At 35.6% G+C, this 18,764-nt stretch overlaps 1 protein-coding gene across 1 annotated transcript in view; it reads left to right on the top strand.

Moving 5' to 3' along the window:
* Positions 1 to 10,652, top strand: part of LOC103261771 (lymphocyte antigen 75) — an 81,544-nt gene extending 70,892 nt beyond the window's left edge. The window contains exons 24-28 of the mRNA XM_008059348.2: positions 1,421 to 1,550; positions 2,568 to 2,794; positions 6,736 to 6,901; positions 8,736 to 8,903; positions 10,383 to 10,652. Coding sequence (XP_008057539.2) covers positions 1,421 to 1,550; positions 2,568 to 2,794; positions 6,736 to 6,901; positions 8,736 to 8,903; positions 10,383 to 10,516 — 825 coding nt within the window. The 3' untranslated portion in view covers positions 10,517 to 10,652. The remainder of the gene's footprint in view (positions 1 to 1,420; positions 1,551 to 2,567; positions 2,795 to 6,735; positions 6,902 to 8,735; positions 8,904 to 10,382) is intronic.
* The last annotated feature ends 8,112 nt before the right edge of the window (positions 10,653 to 18,764 follow it).

Raw genomic sequence — 18,764 nt, 5'->3', positions numbered from 1 at the left:
CAGCCTCGACCTGCTGGGCTCCGGCGATCCTTCGGCCTCAGCCTTCCGAGTAACCGGAATTACAGGCGCGCGCTACCACGCCCGGCTGATTTTTTGATTTATTGTAGAGATGAGGTCTCGCTGCCCAGGCCGGTCTCGAACCCGCGGGCTCAGGCAATTCACTCACCTCAGTTTCCCAAAGGCGCGGGATTACAGGCTGAGCCACCGAGCCCGGTTTATTATTAATTTTCAATCTCCTCCAACGTTACTGGTACATTTTGGTGTTTCACTTTTCCTTGTGACAATTAATGCTAATTCGTGTTTTTCAAAAAAGTTATCTATTTAATCTAGGTTTTCAAATGTGTTGAAGTTGCATATGACATTTTTTTTAATTTCATGATATTAATTTTTAAATTTAAATTATTTTAAATTGAAATTAAATTTGAAATTTAAATGTCATGACATTAATTGCATTTTTACTTTGTCTTATTTAGATTTTTATAAAAAGCAGATGCATGTTATTGGTACTCTCCATTCGCTTTGCTACCCTCTACTCCTAGTGCTTGACCTGCTTGTAAATACTACTTCTACATTTTCTATTCTGTTTTTCTTGGAGTTCTGTTTTTGTTTATTTTCTAATTTCCTATTTTAGATTTAGTTCATGTTTTCTAAAAAAAGAGAGAATATACTTAATAATCCACATAAAGTTCAACCATACCTTTTTTAATATTTCTCATTTTGTTCTTCCTATAATTATTTTATTTCATTTTTGGTGTAGTATTTATTTAGTGGCTTTTTTTTTTTTTTTTTGGTCAGTATCTCCTGGGAAAATTCTACTTTTCTTATTTTTTTAATGTGACATATTTCTAACATAAAGAAAAGTATAGGGACAATTTGCTTTTATACAATATAAAATTTAATATCTAATATTATTGACTTGTGGCCAGAAAATGTAATCTAGATACTTTTGTTTTAATATATAGATATTTTTTATTTTAAAAATATGTAGATTTTTTTTAGTGACTGGGATAGGATCAAAGCTTTAAGGTGTATTCTCTGCTATGTGGTACGCAGTTTGTCATTGCAAAAGATTTATAAACATCTAATAAGTTGAATTAATAATATTATGTTTTTGCTTTCTTGAACTAATAGCAGAGTGTTAAATATTTCTGAAACTGTTTTTGTCTTATTTTTAACAGTTTATCTGTCTTGAATATATATTTATCAATATTGACACTATTTTTTTTTTAATTTCTGAAGTTAATTGCCCCTTTTCCATACTTTGGAAGTTTATCAGGATTTTCTCAGGCATTTCATGGTCAGAGCCTTCATGGAATTTTTTTTTTTACAGGGGGAGGTAATCTAGAATTGAAAATTTTCTTGCTAGGATCTTCTGACCCTTGTTTCATGATTACTTACCTATATTTGCCTTTTTGTTTAGTTTTTTGAAGAAGATTCCTACTACCACTGTGCCCTAATACTCAACCTCCAAAAGTCACCTTTTACTGGGACATGGAATTTTACTTCCTGCAGTGAACATCACTCTGTATCTCTCTGTCAGAAATATTCAGGTATCTGTTATTATCTAGATAGCTATGATACTTTATGCTGTTAGATATATAGTTCCTTTTTAATAAAAATCTTATAAGTGAATTTATGTTAATTCTTCATCATATAGCTGAAAATTTCAGCATGGCTTAAGTCCCTATTGGCTTAGTGAGTCAAATTATATCAAATAAAATGTGACTTTTTAAAGTACCATTGCAATTTAATTAAATATGAAAAGTAAGTATCTCATGGAATATGTTGAGTAGTTGTCTAATGATAGTAATTTTGAATTTTGTTCTTTCTCTACTCTGATATTTTTCAAATTTTACTTTAAAAGATGTGAAGCATTATAAATTAAATTACTGTCTATGCCTTTTTATAATCCAAATACAAGTAAAATGGGAACTTAAAAGTAGAAATAATCCATATTTAAATAAAGATATTTTTAAAGGTATTACATTGTTTTTCACTGACCACAATGAATTTTTAAAAATGGTTAAGAAAAAAATTTGCCATGGAATGAGAACCTTCAGTAGATATCTCAAGCACTTTGGCAGAATTATTTTGCTAAATTAATCTTTACTCATTTGTCCCATCTTTTTAGTAACTGCCTTATTAGAGAAGTACCATAAAGCAGTAATTCAAATATCCTCTTGTGAGGGTTTTCAACATTTTTACATGCTAGCTTTCCCAGGTGAAAACTCTGTAAGGGGACACTTATATACGTTTCTTTCCTTGTTGAAGCAGTTCAAACAAAAGAAATATTTGGCACATGAGATGGTAATCTTATTACAGGTTACATTTATTTACAGCTTTTCTGTAAATCAGATAAACGAAACAGAATTTTGTTCTGATTGTAGAAAATAAACGTTACTGCAGATTTATTTCACCTAAGGTATACAGCAAGACATACCTAATTCTTCAGCTCAAAATCTAAAATAAAATAGATAAATAATATCTAAAGTCAGTATGGGGAGAAACTTGAAAAGGTGTCCTATGATTTGCAGAGTTGAGAGGTTGTTGTTTCCATTTACACACAGAAATTAAAGGCAGCCAGATCTTGCAGAATACTTCAGAAACTGTAAAGTATCAAAATAACCTATACAAAATAATCTCGAAGACTCTGACTTGGCACAATGCTCAACGGGAGTGTCTGAAAAATAACATGCACCTGGTGAGCATCACGGACCCTTACCAGCAGGCATTTCTCACCGTGCAGGCGGTCCTCCATAACTCTTCCTTGTGGATCGGACTCTCCAGTCAAGACGTGAGTTTTTAGTCCCTACTGCCAAGACTGGGTGATAGAATGTGACATTTTGAAAATTTACATAGCATCTCTTGTATCAGACTAAAAGAAACTGGAGATCTTAAAATTTTACTACAGTAAATCTCATGGAATATGTGAGTTTTAGTGGCAATTATCTTCCCACTATTGAAAGATCTAGTGTTTTATTGTTTAAATGAGGAAAATGTCCTAGTAGATATATACACTTGAAAACTTTTTAAAGAATGTATTCTAATCAGCCTGAGCTAGAATTGGGAGGGGCCATATCTCTTCAGCCAATGAAGATGAGAAGGGAAGAATTTAAAAATCAGATGGGATTGGGTGTGCAGAAGCACTGTGGGTGGCATTGAAGAGTCTTTTCCATCACTTTTTTTTTTTTTTTGAGTCAGAGTCTCACTATGTCACCCAGGCTGACATGCAATGGCACAATCACAGCTCACCACAGCCTCAACCTCCTGGGCTCAGGCAATTCTTCCACCTCAGCCTCCCAAATAGCTGCACTACAGGTGCATGCCACCATACCTGGCTCAAAATTTTTTTGTTGTTTGTTTGTTTGTTTTTTTGTAGACACAAGGTCTTGCTCTGTTGCCTAGGCTGGTCCCAAACTCCTGGGGCTCAAGCAATCTTCTCACCTTGGTCTCCCAAAATACTGGCCTCCATCTTTCAAATCAGCAGAGTTGTCATGCATGGTGGCTCATGCCTATAGTTCCAGCTACTCAGGAAGTAGGAGGATCACTTGAGCAAGACCCCATCTTTAATTTAAAAGAGAAAAAAAATCTGCCAGGCGTGGTGGCTCATGCATGTAATCCCAGCACTTTGGGAGGCAGAGGCGAGAGGATTGCCTGAGCCCAGGGGTTTGAGACCAGCCTGGGCAACTTAATGAGACCTCATCTCTATGGTAAATCAAAAAATTAGCCAGGCGTGGTGGCATGCACCTGTAGTCCCAACTACTTGGAAGGCTGAGGCGGAAGGATCACCTGATCCCAACAATTAGAGGCTGCGGTGGCCGTGAGCGTTCCACTGCACTCCAGCCTGGGCGACAGAGACTACAATGCAAAAAAAAAAAAAGGAAAAAAATTCAGCAGAATAAAATTAAGCTACTCTAAAAGGGAATACAGTGGTGTTTCACCCATCCCAAGTACTGAATCTGGATAGATGTCTCAGGCATTTCTCATTTATTTCATAACCCAACAAAGAATGCCAGTTTTCTGTTAACTTCCTGCACTAACCTATGCAGATGTAGCACAAACTGGAATAGTTATACAACTGTGGCTTTTGGCTGAGATTAAATAGAGGATATTTAAATATAAAGCTATCATCTTCTTCTCAGTATTATAGATCATTTTTGCCTCATTTCTTGGCTGTGGTCTAGGGCTGCATGCAGAAAATGTGATCAAAGACAATGTAGTCCTAGCACAAACTCAGAATTGACCTGGAGAATGAATGAAAAAGCTGGAATTGTTACTAGAAGTCCACAAAAGTAGCATTTAGAAATAGCTTGAAGAATATTCTCTGAGTCTCTGAGTATTCCAAAATTTACCCACAGATCAAGCCAGGTGATCAGGGAGCTGCTTATCCAGTCCTCCCAGCATCAACTCTTTCGTAGCACTGCTTTTACTTGCTTCCTCTTCAGTATTTGATATTTTGTGAAACCCATCATTGTGTCTATTGTGAGGGCAGTAATAAATTATCACATTTCCTAGTTTCAATCACCTTAAATCTTCTGAAACACAGCCATAGTGTCACTGTAGACAATTTGTAAAGTATAGTAAATTAAAAGAAGAAAATTAAAGTCACCCATAGTCCCAGTACCTACAGATAAATATGGTTTAATATTTGGGTATGTATTTTTCTATGTATGCATATTTATTTTTAAGACAATTGGGGTCGGAATTTTGTAACATTTTTTCCTCCACTTAATGATTTCGGTCTTATTTCTCACCCTATTTTCAACTATATTTACGTATAGTTCTCTTTTTCTCTCACCCTTAATTTTAGCATATTCTATGTAGTCATTTATTATGTATCTTAATAAGCTGCCTTAATTTCATGAAACATAGCAAGATATTAATAAATAACACTTTACGTTGAATGCAATGTGAAGATGTTGAGAGATTTTAAACAGAATAGTAATAATATAGGACTTTACTTAAGTTTACTGGGGGGAGGAAGCGAGCATTCTGGAGAGAGGTAGATCAGTTATTGACTGATTGATTGATTGAATCGGAGTCCCACTCCGTCGCCCAGACTGGAGGGCAGTGGCACGCTTCCGGCCACCACAGCCTTGACCCACTGGGCTCCGGCGATCCTTCTGCCTCAGCCGTCCACCTCAGCCTTCCAAGTAGCAGGAACTACAGGTGCGCGCTACCACACCCAGCTAATGTTTTTATTTATTGTAGAGATGAAGTCTCGCCAAGTTGCCTGGGTGGGTCTCGAACCTGCAGGCTCAGACAATCCACTCGCCTCGGCCTCCCAAAGTGCTGGTATTACAGATTGAGCCACCGAGCCTGGCCAGATCAGTTATTTTTATATAAATTCATGCAGGAAATGATGTTGGCCTGAACTAAGGCGTATTTACAGTATCTGATATGCAGCTGTTCTGAGTTACATAAAGTGCAGAGTGTGACCATGGCAGTAGGTCACTTAATAACATAGTAGTAAAAATGCATAGAATGAGAGGAAGTCAAGAAGGCTTGGGAACTGGGTGAGTCATCCCTATGAACATAGACATCCCTAAGTCAACGGCAGGACCAGGAGAACAGAGCAACAGTAGGGACATCTTAGTGAATGTCAAGAAGGAGAAAGAGGACCAAGTTCTCAGTGAATGTCAGATTATGGGAGTCTACAGTGATAAGAAAGGAATAAACCCCAAGGGAAATGACTGAAGGAGATAAAAATACCAACTACCCCTTTCTCATAGCCCTATGACATCTGAGAATGGAAGAACAAATATTCTTTGCCTGTGGGTGCTTATTCTATGGGGAAAGCCAGATTTAAATTAAGTTCAATTAAGTTCAAGAATTTAGTGAAAAGATACAGTCTTTTTTTTTTTTTTTTTTTTTTGGGGGAGTTGGGCTCTTTCTCTGTTGCCCAGGCTAGAGGGCTGTGGCACGATCATGGCTCACTGCAGCCTCGACCTTCTGGGCTCAGGTGATCCTTCTGCCTCAGCCTCCTAAGTAGCTAGGACCACAGGCACGTGCCAACACACCTGGGTTTTGTGTGTGGGTGTGTGTGTGTGTGTGTGTGTGTGTGTGTGTGTGTGTGTGTGTGTGTGTGTAGATGAGGTCTCACTATGTTGCCTAGGCTGATCTCGAACTCCTGGGCTCAGGCAGTCCTCTCACCTCGGCCTCCCAAGGTGCTGGAATTACAGGTGTGAGCACCACACCCAACCAATGTAGTCTTAATAAAGACATTTTGTATTCGGTAAAGAGATAGAAGGTGTGGGATGATTTATCTATATGGGATGGAAATTCCAAAGGCCCAAGGACAAAAGCTGGTGGGAGTCCAGCAAAGGAAAGAAATACAGGGCAGTGAGGATGAGTGCAGGCAAAGTCACATTGCCAAAGGGTTACATTTGAGACCATGGATTAACTGGTTTAGGGATTAACTGGCCAAAGATTACAAATGGAACTCTGGTTCTGAACAGTTCAGAATGAAGCAGCTGGTGGTATTGAGGCTTGGCTGTGTATGCTGTATATGGTTCTGGAGATAATAATAATACCTCTGTTATATGGTTGTTATGAGGATTAAATAAATTTCAATATTTACAAAGCAATTAGAACAATGCCTGGCACATAGTAAATGTTGTGTGTGTGTTAAACATAAAATAAAATAAAAAATCACTAGATTAACAATGAGAGTCAAAATAATACAATGGGATATCATGAATATTGCCATTTGAAATTTATTACTGCTCCTTACAGGATGAACTCAACTTTGGTTGGTCAGATGGGAAACGTCTTCATTTTAGTCGCTGGACTGAAAATAATGAGCAACTTGAAGACTGTGTGATATTAGACACTGATGGATTCTGGAAAACAGCTGATTGTGATGATAAGCAACCAGGTGCTATTTGCTACTATCCAGAAAGTATGTGGATTTCAAATATTTTAATTCTGAAATTATCTTATTTTATTAGAGACATGGTCTCACTCTGTAGCCCGGTGATCACTGTGACCTCAAACTCCTGGGCTGTAGAATTCCTCCCATCTCAGCCTCCCAAGTAGCTAGGACTATAGGTGCATGCCACCATGCCTGATTAATATATGTATATTTTTTTTCTGTAAAGACAGGATCTCACTTAGTTGCTCAGGCTGGTCTCAAACTCCTGGCCTCAAGTGATACTCCTGCCTCAGCCTCCCAAAGTGCTGCATGAACCACTGCATCCAGCCATAATTCTTAAATTATTACCAGTCTCTCGAGTAATAGAATTTCCGAGGAGTGGTTTTATAAAATCTGGTTTTGGAACTGTGAAGAAATTATAATCATGTCCTTTTTAAAACAACATTTATGAAAATTTGTATTCAAGAATTATGATATATTAAATATTTTGTTATTGAGTTATTTTAGGCATATTTTATTTTTTATATCAGTTGACAGTGGTGATTGATGCTTTAGTTTTAAGTCACATTGTTACTTGACCTCTTTTTGTATATGTTTTGTATTTATATTTGTGGGAATTCTTGTGCGATTCTTAACATAACTAACATTACATTTTTGTTGTTGTTGTTTTTTAATAGAGACAGGATCCCGCTATGTTGCCCAGGCTGGTCTCAAACTCTTAGACTCAAGTGATCCTCCTGCCTCAGCGTCCCAAAGTGCTGAGGCACTGTGCCCAACCACAACCAACATTACTTTTTATTAGCCACTGTTGAAATTCAGTTGATTGCAAGTAACAGCAACCAGCTCAAGCTAGCTTAAGAAAAGTGAAACTTAAAACCCAAAAATGGAAATAGAGCTGAGAATCTTAGGAATGAAAATCAGAAACCCAGAGACTCTCTTCCACCTACGATTTCTGTTCTTCTCTGTGGACCTGCACTCTTTGTATGTTTTCTGCCTCTCTCTGCTCATAGTAGAACATGGCAGCTCTGCAGCTCTCAGTTGCAACTTTTTGAGATGAGTTGATAATTCCTAAATTTCACCTTTTAAGTCTTCCAAATCTGATGAACTTAGCCTGAGTCAGGTTTGTAGTCTCTAGCCCAATCAGAGGAAGGTGGTTTTACAACTGTCAGGGGCTCACAATTGTGGGATTATGGTAGAAAGAAAACTGCTTCATGGACAAAGGGATTTATTGTGAGCTGGCAGAGATGCTGAATAGTCTCTACTACATAATAAATCAGTTTAATTTATGTGAGTAGAGTATACCTATATTTGCATCTTCATGAGTGTATGGCCTTTTCATAAGATGAAAAAAATTATAATCAGATTCTCTAGATGCCATATTTTTAAACAATATTTGTTTGATTTGGTTAAAGCAGTAATTTATTTAGAACATCAAATGTTTCACTGAAATGTTCTTTAAAACTAGTGATGTCAGTAGCCAGAAACTTGAAAATGAATTCTCAAATTTATATTTAGGTATCTTTTAATAATTGATATGTTCATATAGTTTTTCTGAGGTAACCTCTTATACTTGACATTTAGTAATGCAGGAAGAAAGGAACTGCGTTTAACCTAATAACACCTCGTTTTTAATATTCTTCCACTCCACAGCAGGAGTTAGAAAATTGTGTCAAATAACTTCCTTCCTTTGGAAAGCTGGCTTTTTGTATAATATGTTTGAGTATAAACAGAGAGCAAGCTTCACCAGGATATCACTTCTTGGTTTCCTGAATATTTTCTACAAATTAAGTCTAATGACTATGAACAGGATTTAACATTTTATATTTGAAATCAGAATTTTTATCATTAACTTGTTTTTCAGATGACACTGAAAAAGAGGTCAAACCAGTTGACAATGTTAAATGTCCATCTCCTGTTCTAAATACTCCATGGATAGCTTTTCAGAACTGTTGCTACAATTTCATGATAACAAAAAAAAGACATATGGCAACAACACTGGATGAAGTTCATTCTAAATGCCAGAAACTAAGTAAGTATATTATCATTATATATTATATTTTGCTAATTTAAAAAAAATCTCACCTGTGTTGTATTTCTAATTAGTACTAGTAAATAGGTCTCAAGAATATTTGTCTCCTAATTTCTACATTATCAACAACAAAGTATTAAAATTTGTGTTTCGTTAAAATGGAAAGTACCAGCGTAACCTTTATTTATTCATCCATTCAAGACATAGTCTGTCTTTATAACTGTAAACAAGACAGGTTCTCCTTAAAAAGGAAAAGAGGTGACACAATAGAGCAGAGAACTTGATGCTAAATAAAGCTAAGCAATGGGAAAGTGAAAAATAGGTTAGAGTGGTCGAATGCTTAGACATGCCACAAAGGAGCAGTTATGCTTAAAAAAACACACATTTCACACTTTCAGCTCTTAAGACTAGTCAGATAATTCCTGTGAGATCCACTGAGGACTTGTGACATCTGAATGATGGAACTCATGGAAATATGAACTTTATGGGAAGTAACTGTAGATTATATCAAACCATTATTCCCCAAAGTATACTGTAAAATGCTAGTCCTGTTCTGCAAAAACAAGATCCTTAGAAAAAGAACAAGACTGAAAAAAATGAGAGTAAAAAAGAAAATAAAAGAATAAGGTTAAGAAACACTAGACTTTGTAGATAGTTTCCTGGTGGCCTTTATCAAATCTACATTAATATACACTTTAAGAAATACTGGCATAAATGAACAAGTTTAACTTTGTATAAACATAAATGTGCAAATTTTTTGAATCCATCAAGACTTTTTCTAAGGAACCCTCTTGTTAATTTCCTGAGCAACATACTTTGGGAAATATTAAACTTTTTTAACCTAATAGTGGTAGTTAGAAAAAAAAAAAGATTTGTCTTATATCCTATCCAAGTTTTATTTATTATAATCTTTGATAGTATATTATTAAGATGGCAGGATTTGTCCCAACTGACAAAAACCTTTAAGTGGAGGAAAGTGAAGTGAATAAATACTTTAAATTCTCTACTCGGTTACTAGTTTTCTTCTATCCCATTAGAAAATGTTTAACCTATCTTCATTTTAGTACAGTAAAATAGTTTTAATTCACGTATCTTTCTTTTTTAAATTTCTTTTTTATTTTAAAGATGTGGGAACAAGTCAGGAACATAAGTGATCCACATACGGGTGAAATTTGGGCCTCCCATTGGACCTCACTTCGCCTGAATTGGGATCACGCACCCTTACTGGTATTGTGTTCCCCCCACCTCAGCAGTGTCCTGCTACTGCCAGTCCCTTTCTTGTAGTATTTTAAGTATTCAGAGTCCATTGATGAGTGAGAACATGGGTACTTAACTCTTTGTTTTTTAATTCACATATCTTTCTAATTTTCCTATGCTGTTTATGTTTTGAAGTATATTAAACTGAGAAAACCCATCAAATAAAATAAAGTGTTCTGGATAAGTAATTATTCAAATTATTGATTATTTTCTGTTCAACAGATCCAGAATCACGTATTCTGAGTATTCGAGATGAAAAGGAGAATAATTTTGTTCTTGAGCAACTCCTATACTTCAATTATATGGCTTCATGGGTCATATTAGGAATAACTTATGAAAGTAAGTTGAAAATCTGATTTTTTCTATTTGCATTCATACTTCATTATAACCTATTTATCAATCTGTTGAACTATAGTGCTTTGAAGTACATGACTGTCAACCTATAAAAGTATAATTATTTACTTAACATGACATATAAATACCAAGTCAGTTTTTATGTCTCTGTGGTGCCATTAATATAGTTTTACTACTGAGCTTAGAGTTAAATGGTAACTTTTTTTCAATCTTCCTTTTTCAATCTTTTTTTCAATCTTCCTTCTTCCTTTCAATCTTTCTTCTAACTCAAGACTAACTAAAAAAAGATCATAGCTCCCTATAAATCTTCAGTACTTACTTTATTCTCTACTAGCCCTGCAAGAAAACAGTTAATGTTGGACTTTGGGGCTTATAGCATTGTCTTAGAGTATACATACAGTAAGCATTAGAAAAATGAGAAACATGATCTGACAATGAGGTAGAATATTTGAAATTCGGCCTAAATACCACTAATTCAAAATATGATTCCTAAGACATTTTTTAAAATGCAAAGTCTAATATAGATGAAACAAGACCAGTTAAAAAATATACACAGAGGTGTCCTGAAAATCATAGAAGTTTTGGAATTAGGAAAATCTTTCTCTAAGCATAAAGCATCAAAAGCATACAGTTACCTTAAAAAAGGGCTTCATGATGGGCACAGGACAATGGCAACCAGAGATAGGGTAGGAAAAGAAGCTAAATACTCAAATCTGACTTTTTTAAAAAATAGACATCCTTTGCTATATAATCTGTTTCTTATAGTTGTTAAGGTTTTGCTAAAATGTTTATGGTTTGCAGATGCGTTAATGAAAATTAAACTATTAAGCAATAGGTAAGACTTGGGTTTCCAGGTCAGAATAAGGTCTTAATTGCTCAAGTCTTTTCTCTAGTGACACTTGACTACCTTTACATTGAAGATTGTGGGGAAAAAGAAAAAAGGAGAAAAACTACCTGGGAAGTTCCCAGGCTTTGCCTGAAAGTGACTGAAGAAACAATGGTTTTGCATTGAGCAATATAGATCACATCCGGGTATAGCGATATAGAGATTTATATTGTACTCTCAGCAGTGATTTAGACCTGTAATCCTAGCATTTTGGAAGGCTGAGGCTGGAGGATTGCAACATAGTGGGGCCTTGTCTCTACAAAATCTAAAAAAATTAGCCAGGCATGGTGGGACATACCTGTAGTCCCAGCTACTTGGGAGGCTGAGGTGGAAGGATCACCTGAACCCAGGAAGTTGAGGCTGCCATGAGCTGTGATACCACTGTACTCCAGCCTGGGTGACAGAGTGAGACCCTGATTGATTTTTTAAAATAATAGTTAATTAGATAAACAAATGAATAAGTAAATAAATTGTACCCTCTGATATACTTAATAGTTATACTATCAGAAACAACTAAAAATGTATTCTATATTCTGAAAAAGCACTTTCAGATCTGAAGATTTCCTTTTATTAATAATTGTCTTAACTTCTTTTAAAAAAATTTTTCTAGCTGGGCTCGGTGGCTCAGCCTGTAATCCCACACTTTGGGAGGCCGAGGTGAGTGAATTGCCTGAGCCCGCGGGTTCGAGACCCGCCTGGGCAACTTGGCAAGACCTCATCTCTAAAATAAATTTTTTAAAAAATTAGCTGGGCATGGTAGCGTGCACCTGTAGTTCCAGCTACTTGAAAGGCTGAAGTGAAAGGATCGCCGGAGCCCAGCAGGTTGAGGCTGCAGTGACTGGGAGGAGCCACTGCACTCCAGTCTGGGTGACAGAGTGAGACTCCAACTCAAAAATAAATAAATTATAAATAAATAAATAAAATAAAAACTTTTTGTATTGATACATAGCAATTGTACATATTATGGGGTTCACGTGATACTTTGTTACATGCATAGACTGTGTAATGATCAAGACAGGATATTTGGGGTATCCATCACCTTAAGAATTTATCACTTCTGTGTGTTGCAAATATTTCAAATCCTTTCTTCTATTTTGAAATGTAAAAAACATTGCTGTTAACTGTAGTCACCCTATTGTGCTATCGATGTATGTTTGTACCCATTAATCAACCTCCCTTCATCCCTCCCCACATGCACACACTTTTCTAACCTGTGCTATCTACCATTCTATTCTCACTTCTATAAGATCCACTTTCTTTGTTCCCACATTCCCACATATTAGTGAGAATATGCAATATTTGTCTGTCTGTTGGCTTATTTTACTTAACATAATGACCTCCAGTTCCACCCATAATGCTGTGGATGACATGATTTCATTCGTTTTATGGCCAAATAGTTTTGCATTGTGTATATCTACCATTATTTTTTTATCCTCATCTGTTGACACACACGTATGTTAATTCCATATCTTTGCTATTGTGAATAGTGCAGCAATGAACATGGGAGTGCAGATATTCCTTTGATATGCTGATTTATTTTCCTTTGGATAAATACCCAGTAGTGAGATTACTGTATCATATGGTAGTTCTACTTTTAGTTTGTTGATAAATCTCCATCCTGTTTTCCATAGTGGCTATGTGTACTAATTTACATTCTAAAAATCAGATGGTTGCAAGTTACAGTGTGTAAGCATTCCCTTTTCCCTACATCTTTGTCAACATCTATTATTTTTTTGTCTTTTTAATAACTACCGTTATAACTGGGGTAAGATGATATCTCATTGTGGTTTTACTATTCATTTCCCTGATGATTAGCGATGCTGAGCATTTTTTCACATACCAGTCAATCATTTGCATGTTTTGCAAATGTCTATTCAGGTCCTTTGTCCACTTTTTAATGGGATTATTTGTTCTTCTACTGTTGAGTTGTTTGAATACCTTATATATTTTAGATATTAATTCCTTGTCAAATGAATAGTTTGCAAATATTTCTCTCATTCAACAAGTTGTCTCTTCACTCTGTTAATTGTTTCCTTTGCTGTGCAGACTTTTTGGTTTAATACAGTTCCATTTCTCTATATTTTTGTTGCCTGTGCTTTTGAGGTCTTTGCCATAAAATTTTTTTCCTAGACCAGTGTCCTGGAGTGTTTCTCTTATGTTTTCTTCTAGTAGTTTTATAGATTTGGGTCCTACATTTAAGTCCTTAGTCCACCTTGAGTTGATTTTTATGTGTGATGAGTGATAATGGTTTCATTTTTCATTTTTCGGCATATGGATATCCAGTTTTCCCAACACTATTTATTGAACAAAATATCCTTTCTTCAGTGTATTTTCTTGATGCCTTTTGTCAAAAATCAGTTGACTGCAAATTAGCCGGGTATGGTAGCACACAACTATAGTCCCAGCTACTCAGGTGGCTAAAGCAGAATTGCCTGAACCCAGGAGGTCAAGGATGCAGTGAGCCGTGATTGTGCCACTGCACTCCAGCCTGGGTGAAAAAAATGAGACCTCAACTCAAAAAAAAAAAAAATCAGATGGCTGTGAACATTTATTTCTGAGTCCTCTATTCTGTTCCATTGGTCTTTATGTCTATTTTTATACCAATACCATGCTGTTTTGGTTACTGTGGCCTTGTAATATATTTTGAAGTCAGGTAGTATGATGCCTCTAGCTTTGTTCCTTTTGCTCAAGATTAGTTCTATATTAATTTTTTAGAATTGTTTTCTCTATTTCTGTGAAAAAAAAATTTCATTGGTATTTAGATAGGAATTGCATTGAATCTGTAGATTGCTTTGGGCAGTATAGTCTTTTTGGGGGGGGTATAGTCATTTTAACGATATTAACTCTTCCAATCCATGAATGTAGGATGTCTTTCCATTTGTTTGTATCCTTTTCAATTTCTTTCATCAGTGTTTTGTACTTCTCCTTGTAGAGAACTTTCACCTCCTTGATTAAATGTATATTTTTAGGTATTTTTTTTCTGGATTTCTTTCTCAGTTAGATCATTATTGGTGTATAAAAACACAGTTGATTTGTGTATGTTCATTTTGTATCCTGGAACGTTAATGAATTTATTTATAAGATTTAAGAGTGTTTGGTGGAGTCTTTAAGTTTTTATATCTGCAAGATTATATTATCTGCAAGGAGGGACAATTTGACTTTGACTTTCTCTTTTCAATTTTGGGTGCCTTTTATTTTTTTCTCTTGCCTGATTGCTCTGGCTAGGACTTCCAGTACTATGTGGAATAGGAATGGTGAAAGCATCCTTCTTCCACTTCTTAAAAATAAAGCTTTCAGACTGAATGTGGTGGCTTACACCTGGTAGGGTGAGGTAGGAAGATTGCTTGAGTCTGAGAGTTTGAGACTAGCCTGGGCAACATAGTGGGACCTTGTATCCACAAAAAATTTTAAAAGCATTCAACTTTTGCCCATTCAGTATGATGTTAGCTATGGGTTTGTCATTTATGACCTTTGTTATATTGAAGTATGTTTCTTCAATGCCTAGTGTGTTGACAGTTTTTAACATGAAAGGATGTTGAATTCTATCACATGCTATTTTTGTTTATTGAGATGATCACATGATTTTTGTCATTCATTTTGCTGATGTGATATATCATGTTTGTTGATTTGTAGGTTTTGAACCATCCTTGCATCCCTGGGATAAATCCCATTTGATCATGGTATATTATATTTTTAATCTGATGTTGTATCCAGTTTGTTAGTATTTTGTTGATGATTTTTGCATTTATGCTCTTCAGGAATATTGGCCTGTAGTTTTCTTTTCTTATTGAATCTTTGTCTGGTTTCAGAGTAATGCTGGCCTTATAAAATGTGTTAGGAAGAATTCCTTCTTCTTTAATTTTTTGAAATAGTTTGAAGAAAATTGTGTTTGGTATAGTTCAGCAGTGAAGCCCATCTGGTCCCAGACTGTTCTTTGCTGGGAGACTTCTTGTTGGTAATTCAATATTATTACTTGTTAGTAGTCTGCTCAGGTTTTTTATTTCTTCCTGATTCAATCTTGGTAGGTAGTAAGTGTTCAGGAATGTATTCATTTACTCTGTAAATGTATCTATTTCTAGTTTGTTAATGTGTAACTGTTTATAATAGTGTCTGATAATCTTTTGTATTTCTGTGCTATCAGTTGTAATGTTTTCTTTTTCATTTCTGATTTTGTTTGTTTGAGTCTTCTTTTTTTCTTTGTTAGTCTAACCAGCAGTTTGTTGATTTTGTTTATCTTTTCAAAAACCAACTTTTTGGCTGTTTTTTATTGCTTTTTAGTCTCTATTTCACTTAGTTCTACTCTGACCTTTAGTCTTTTTTTTTCTTTCTAATATTGTGTTGATTCGCTCTTGTTTTTCTAGTTCCTTGAGATGCATTGTTAGATTGTTTATTTAGACTCTTTCTTCTATTTTGGTGTAGTAACTTATTGTTATAAATTTCCCTGTTACTACTGTTTTTTGCTATACATCATAGGTTCTGTTGCAATTTTCATTTGTTTCATTTTTTTTATTTCCTTCTTAATTTCTTTCTTGATCCACTGATAAGAAACATATTGTCTAATTTTCATGTATTTGTACAGTTTTCCAAGTTTCTTGTTATTGATTTCTAGTTTTATTTCATTGTCATCTGAGAAGATATTTAGTATGACTTTATTTTTAAGAATTTGTTGAGATTTGTTTGAATTTGTTGAGATTTGTTGTGTGTTCCAACATATCATCTGTCCTTTTTGGCTGTTTTTTATTCATATCATCTGTCCTTCAAGGATGTTCCATGTGCTATTAAGAAGAATACCTATTCTGTAGCCATTGGAAGAAATGTTCTATAAATGCTCAATTGACCCGTTTGATCTAAAGTACAGTTTAAATTCAATGTTCCTATGTTAATTTTCTGTCTAGATGATCTGTTTAATTCTAAGATTGAAGTGTTGAAATCCCCAAATATTATTGTATTAGAGTCTATCTCTCCCTTTAGATCTAATAATATTTGCTTTATATATACCTCAGTGCTCTGGTGTTGGGTGCATATATGTTGAGAATTGTTATATACTTTTATTGAATTGATTGCTTTATTATTTTAGAATGACCTTTGTCTCCTTTTTCTATTTTTTGTTTGTTTGCCTGTTTGCTTATTTTTGAGACAAGGTCTTCCTTTGTCCCCCTGACTGGAGTGCAGGAGCGAGGTCATAACTCACTATACCTTCAAAATCCTAAATTCAAACAGTCTTCCCATCTCAGCCTCCTGAATAGCTGAGACTACAGGCATATGCCACTAACCCCAACTTTTTTTTAATATAAAGAGACAGATTCTTGTTATGTTGCCCAGGCTGGTCTCAAAATCCTGACCTTAAGCAATCCTTCCACCTCAGTCTCCCAAAGCACTGGATTACAGGCATGAGCCACCACACCCAACCTCTTTTTATTGTTTTTGACTTAAAGTCTGTTTTATCTAATAGAAGTATAGCTTCTAACAGAAGCTTCTAATATATCTAATAGGCGTATCTGCTTACTTTCGTTTCTGTTTGCAAGAAATATTGTTTTTTCATTCCCTTAGTTTCTGTTTATAATAGTGTCTGATAATCAGTCTATATATGTCTTTACAAGGTAGATAAGTTTTGGCAGCATATGGTTGGATAATTTTTTAAATCAATTCCAACAGTCTATATCTTTTAAGTTAAAAGTTTAATTTATTTACATTCAAGAGTATTATTGGTCTGTGAGGGCTTATTCCTGTCGTTTTACCATTGATTTCTGGATGTTTTGCATATACTTTGCTTCTTTTTTTGTTTGTTTGTTTATCATTGTGGTTTGATGGTTTTTTGTAATGGTAACATATGGGCTATTTATTTTTCTTATCTATGTGTTTGTTTTACTAGAGGGTTTTATACATTTGTGAGTTTTTATAGTGGTAGATACTATTTCCTTACTTCCGAGTGTAGGACTCCCTTAAACATTTCTTCTGGGGCTGGTCTAATGGTCCATGTCTGGAAAAGACTTTCTTTTTATTTTCCTTTTTTTTTTTTTTTTTTTTGAGTTGGAGTCTCACTCTGTCACCTGGAGTGCAGTGGCATGCTCATATGCTCATGATCACCACAGCTCTACCTGCTTGGCTCAGGTAATCCTTCTGCCTCAGTCTTCCAAGTTTCTGGAAACACAGGTGTGTGCCACCATGCCTGGCTAATTTTTTTTATTTATTGTAGAGGCAAGGACTTACCAATTTGCCCCGGCTGATTTCAAACCCCTGGGCTTAGGCAATTCTCTTATCTCCACCTCCCAAAGTGTTGGAATTACAGGTGTGAGCCATAGTGCCCAACTCTTCTTTTTAATTTATGAAGGATAACTTTGCTGGGTATAATATCCTTAGCTGACAGGTTTTTTTTCTTTTTTTCTTTTTTTTTTAATTTATTTATTTTTTTATTGTGAAGTTGTGGGGTACAGTTAAGGGTTAGGTATACAATTGCGTTTCATTCAGGCACCCTGCTGATATGGGGTATTTCCCCGTTCCCAGACAGATATTTGCTACTGTTAATCCCATCTCCCTCCCCCCACCATAGTTTCCCAGTACGGTCAGTCGTTTTCGTACAGTATTGCATTGGATGTTTAAGGTCCATTATATGAGTGAAAAACATGTGATATTCAGATCTTTGTTTCTGTGAGAGGTCACTCAGTATTACAGACTCTAGTTCCATCCAGGTTGCTGCGAAATTCATGATTTACTTCTTTTTTATGGCTGCGTAGTATTCCATCGTGTATATGTACCACATTTTTTAATCCAGTCCTCTTTTGACGAGCAGCATGGCTGTTTCCAGGTTCTTGCTATTGTGAACAATGCTGCGATAAAAATGCGTGTGCAGGTATCTTTTTTATAGAGTGATTTCTGTTCTTCAGGATATATTCCCAGTAGGGGGATTGCGGGGTCATATGGGAGGTTGGTATTTAGAGCTTTTAAGAATCGCCACACTGCTTTCCACAGATGTTGCACTAGTTTGCACTCCCACCAACAGTGTAGAAGTGTTCCCTTTTCACCACACCCTCTCCAGCAGCTGTTATTTTTTGAGTTGTTGATAATTGCCATTCTGACTGGGGTTAGGTGGTATCTCAGTGTGGTTTTGATTTGCATCTCCCTGATGATTAGTGAAGTTGAACATTTCTTCATGTGTTTGTTGGCTGGTCGAATGTCTTCCTTTGTGAAGTGTCTGTTCATATCTTTTGCCCATTTTATAATGGGGTTGTTTGTTTTTTTCTTTTCAGCATGTTTGAGTTCCTTGTAGATCCAGGATGTTAAGCCTTTGTCGGACCTGGAGTTGGCAAATACTTTTTCCCATTCTGTAGGCTGTCTCCCTGCTCTCTTGATGGTTTCTTTGGCTT

This window comes from Carlito syrichta, unplaced genomic scaffold (genome assembly GCF_000164805.1).
Source record: "Carlito syrichta isolate Samal-C Ts95f unplaced genomic scaffold, Tarsius_syrichta-2.0.1 Scaffold304002, whole genome shotgun sequence".
Lineage (NCBI taxonomy): Eukaryota > Metazoa > Chordata > Mammalia > Primates > Tarsiidae > Carlito > Carlito syrichta.
Note: the sequence above shows the minus strand (reverse complement) of the source record. Positions and strands in the feature narration are given on the sequence as shown.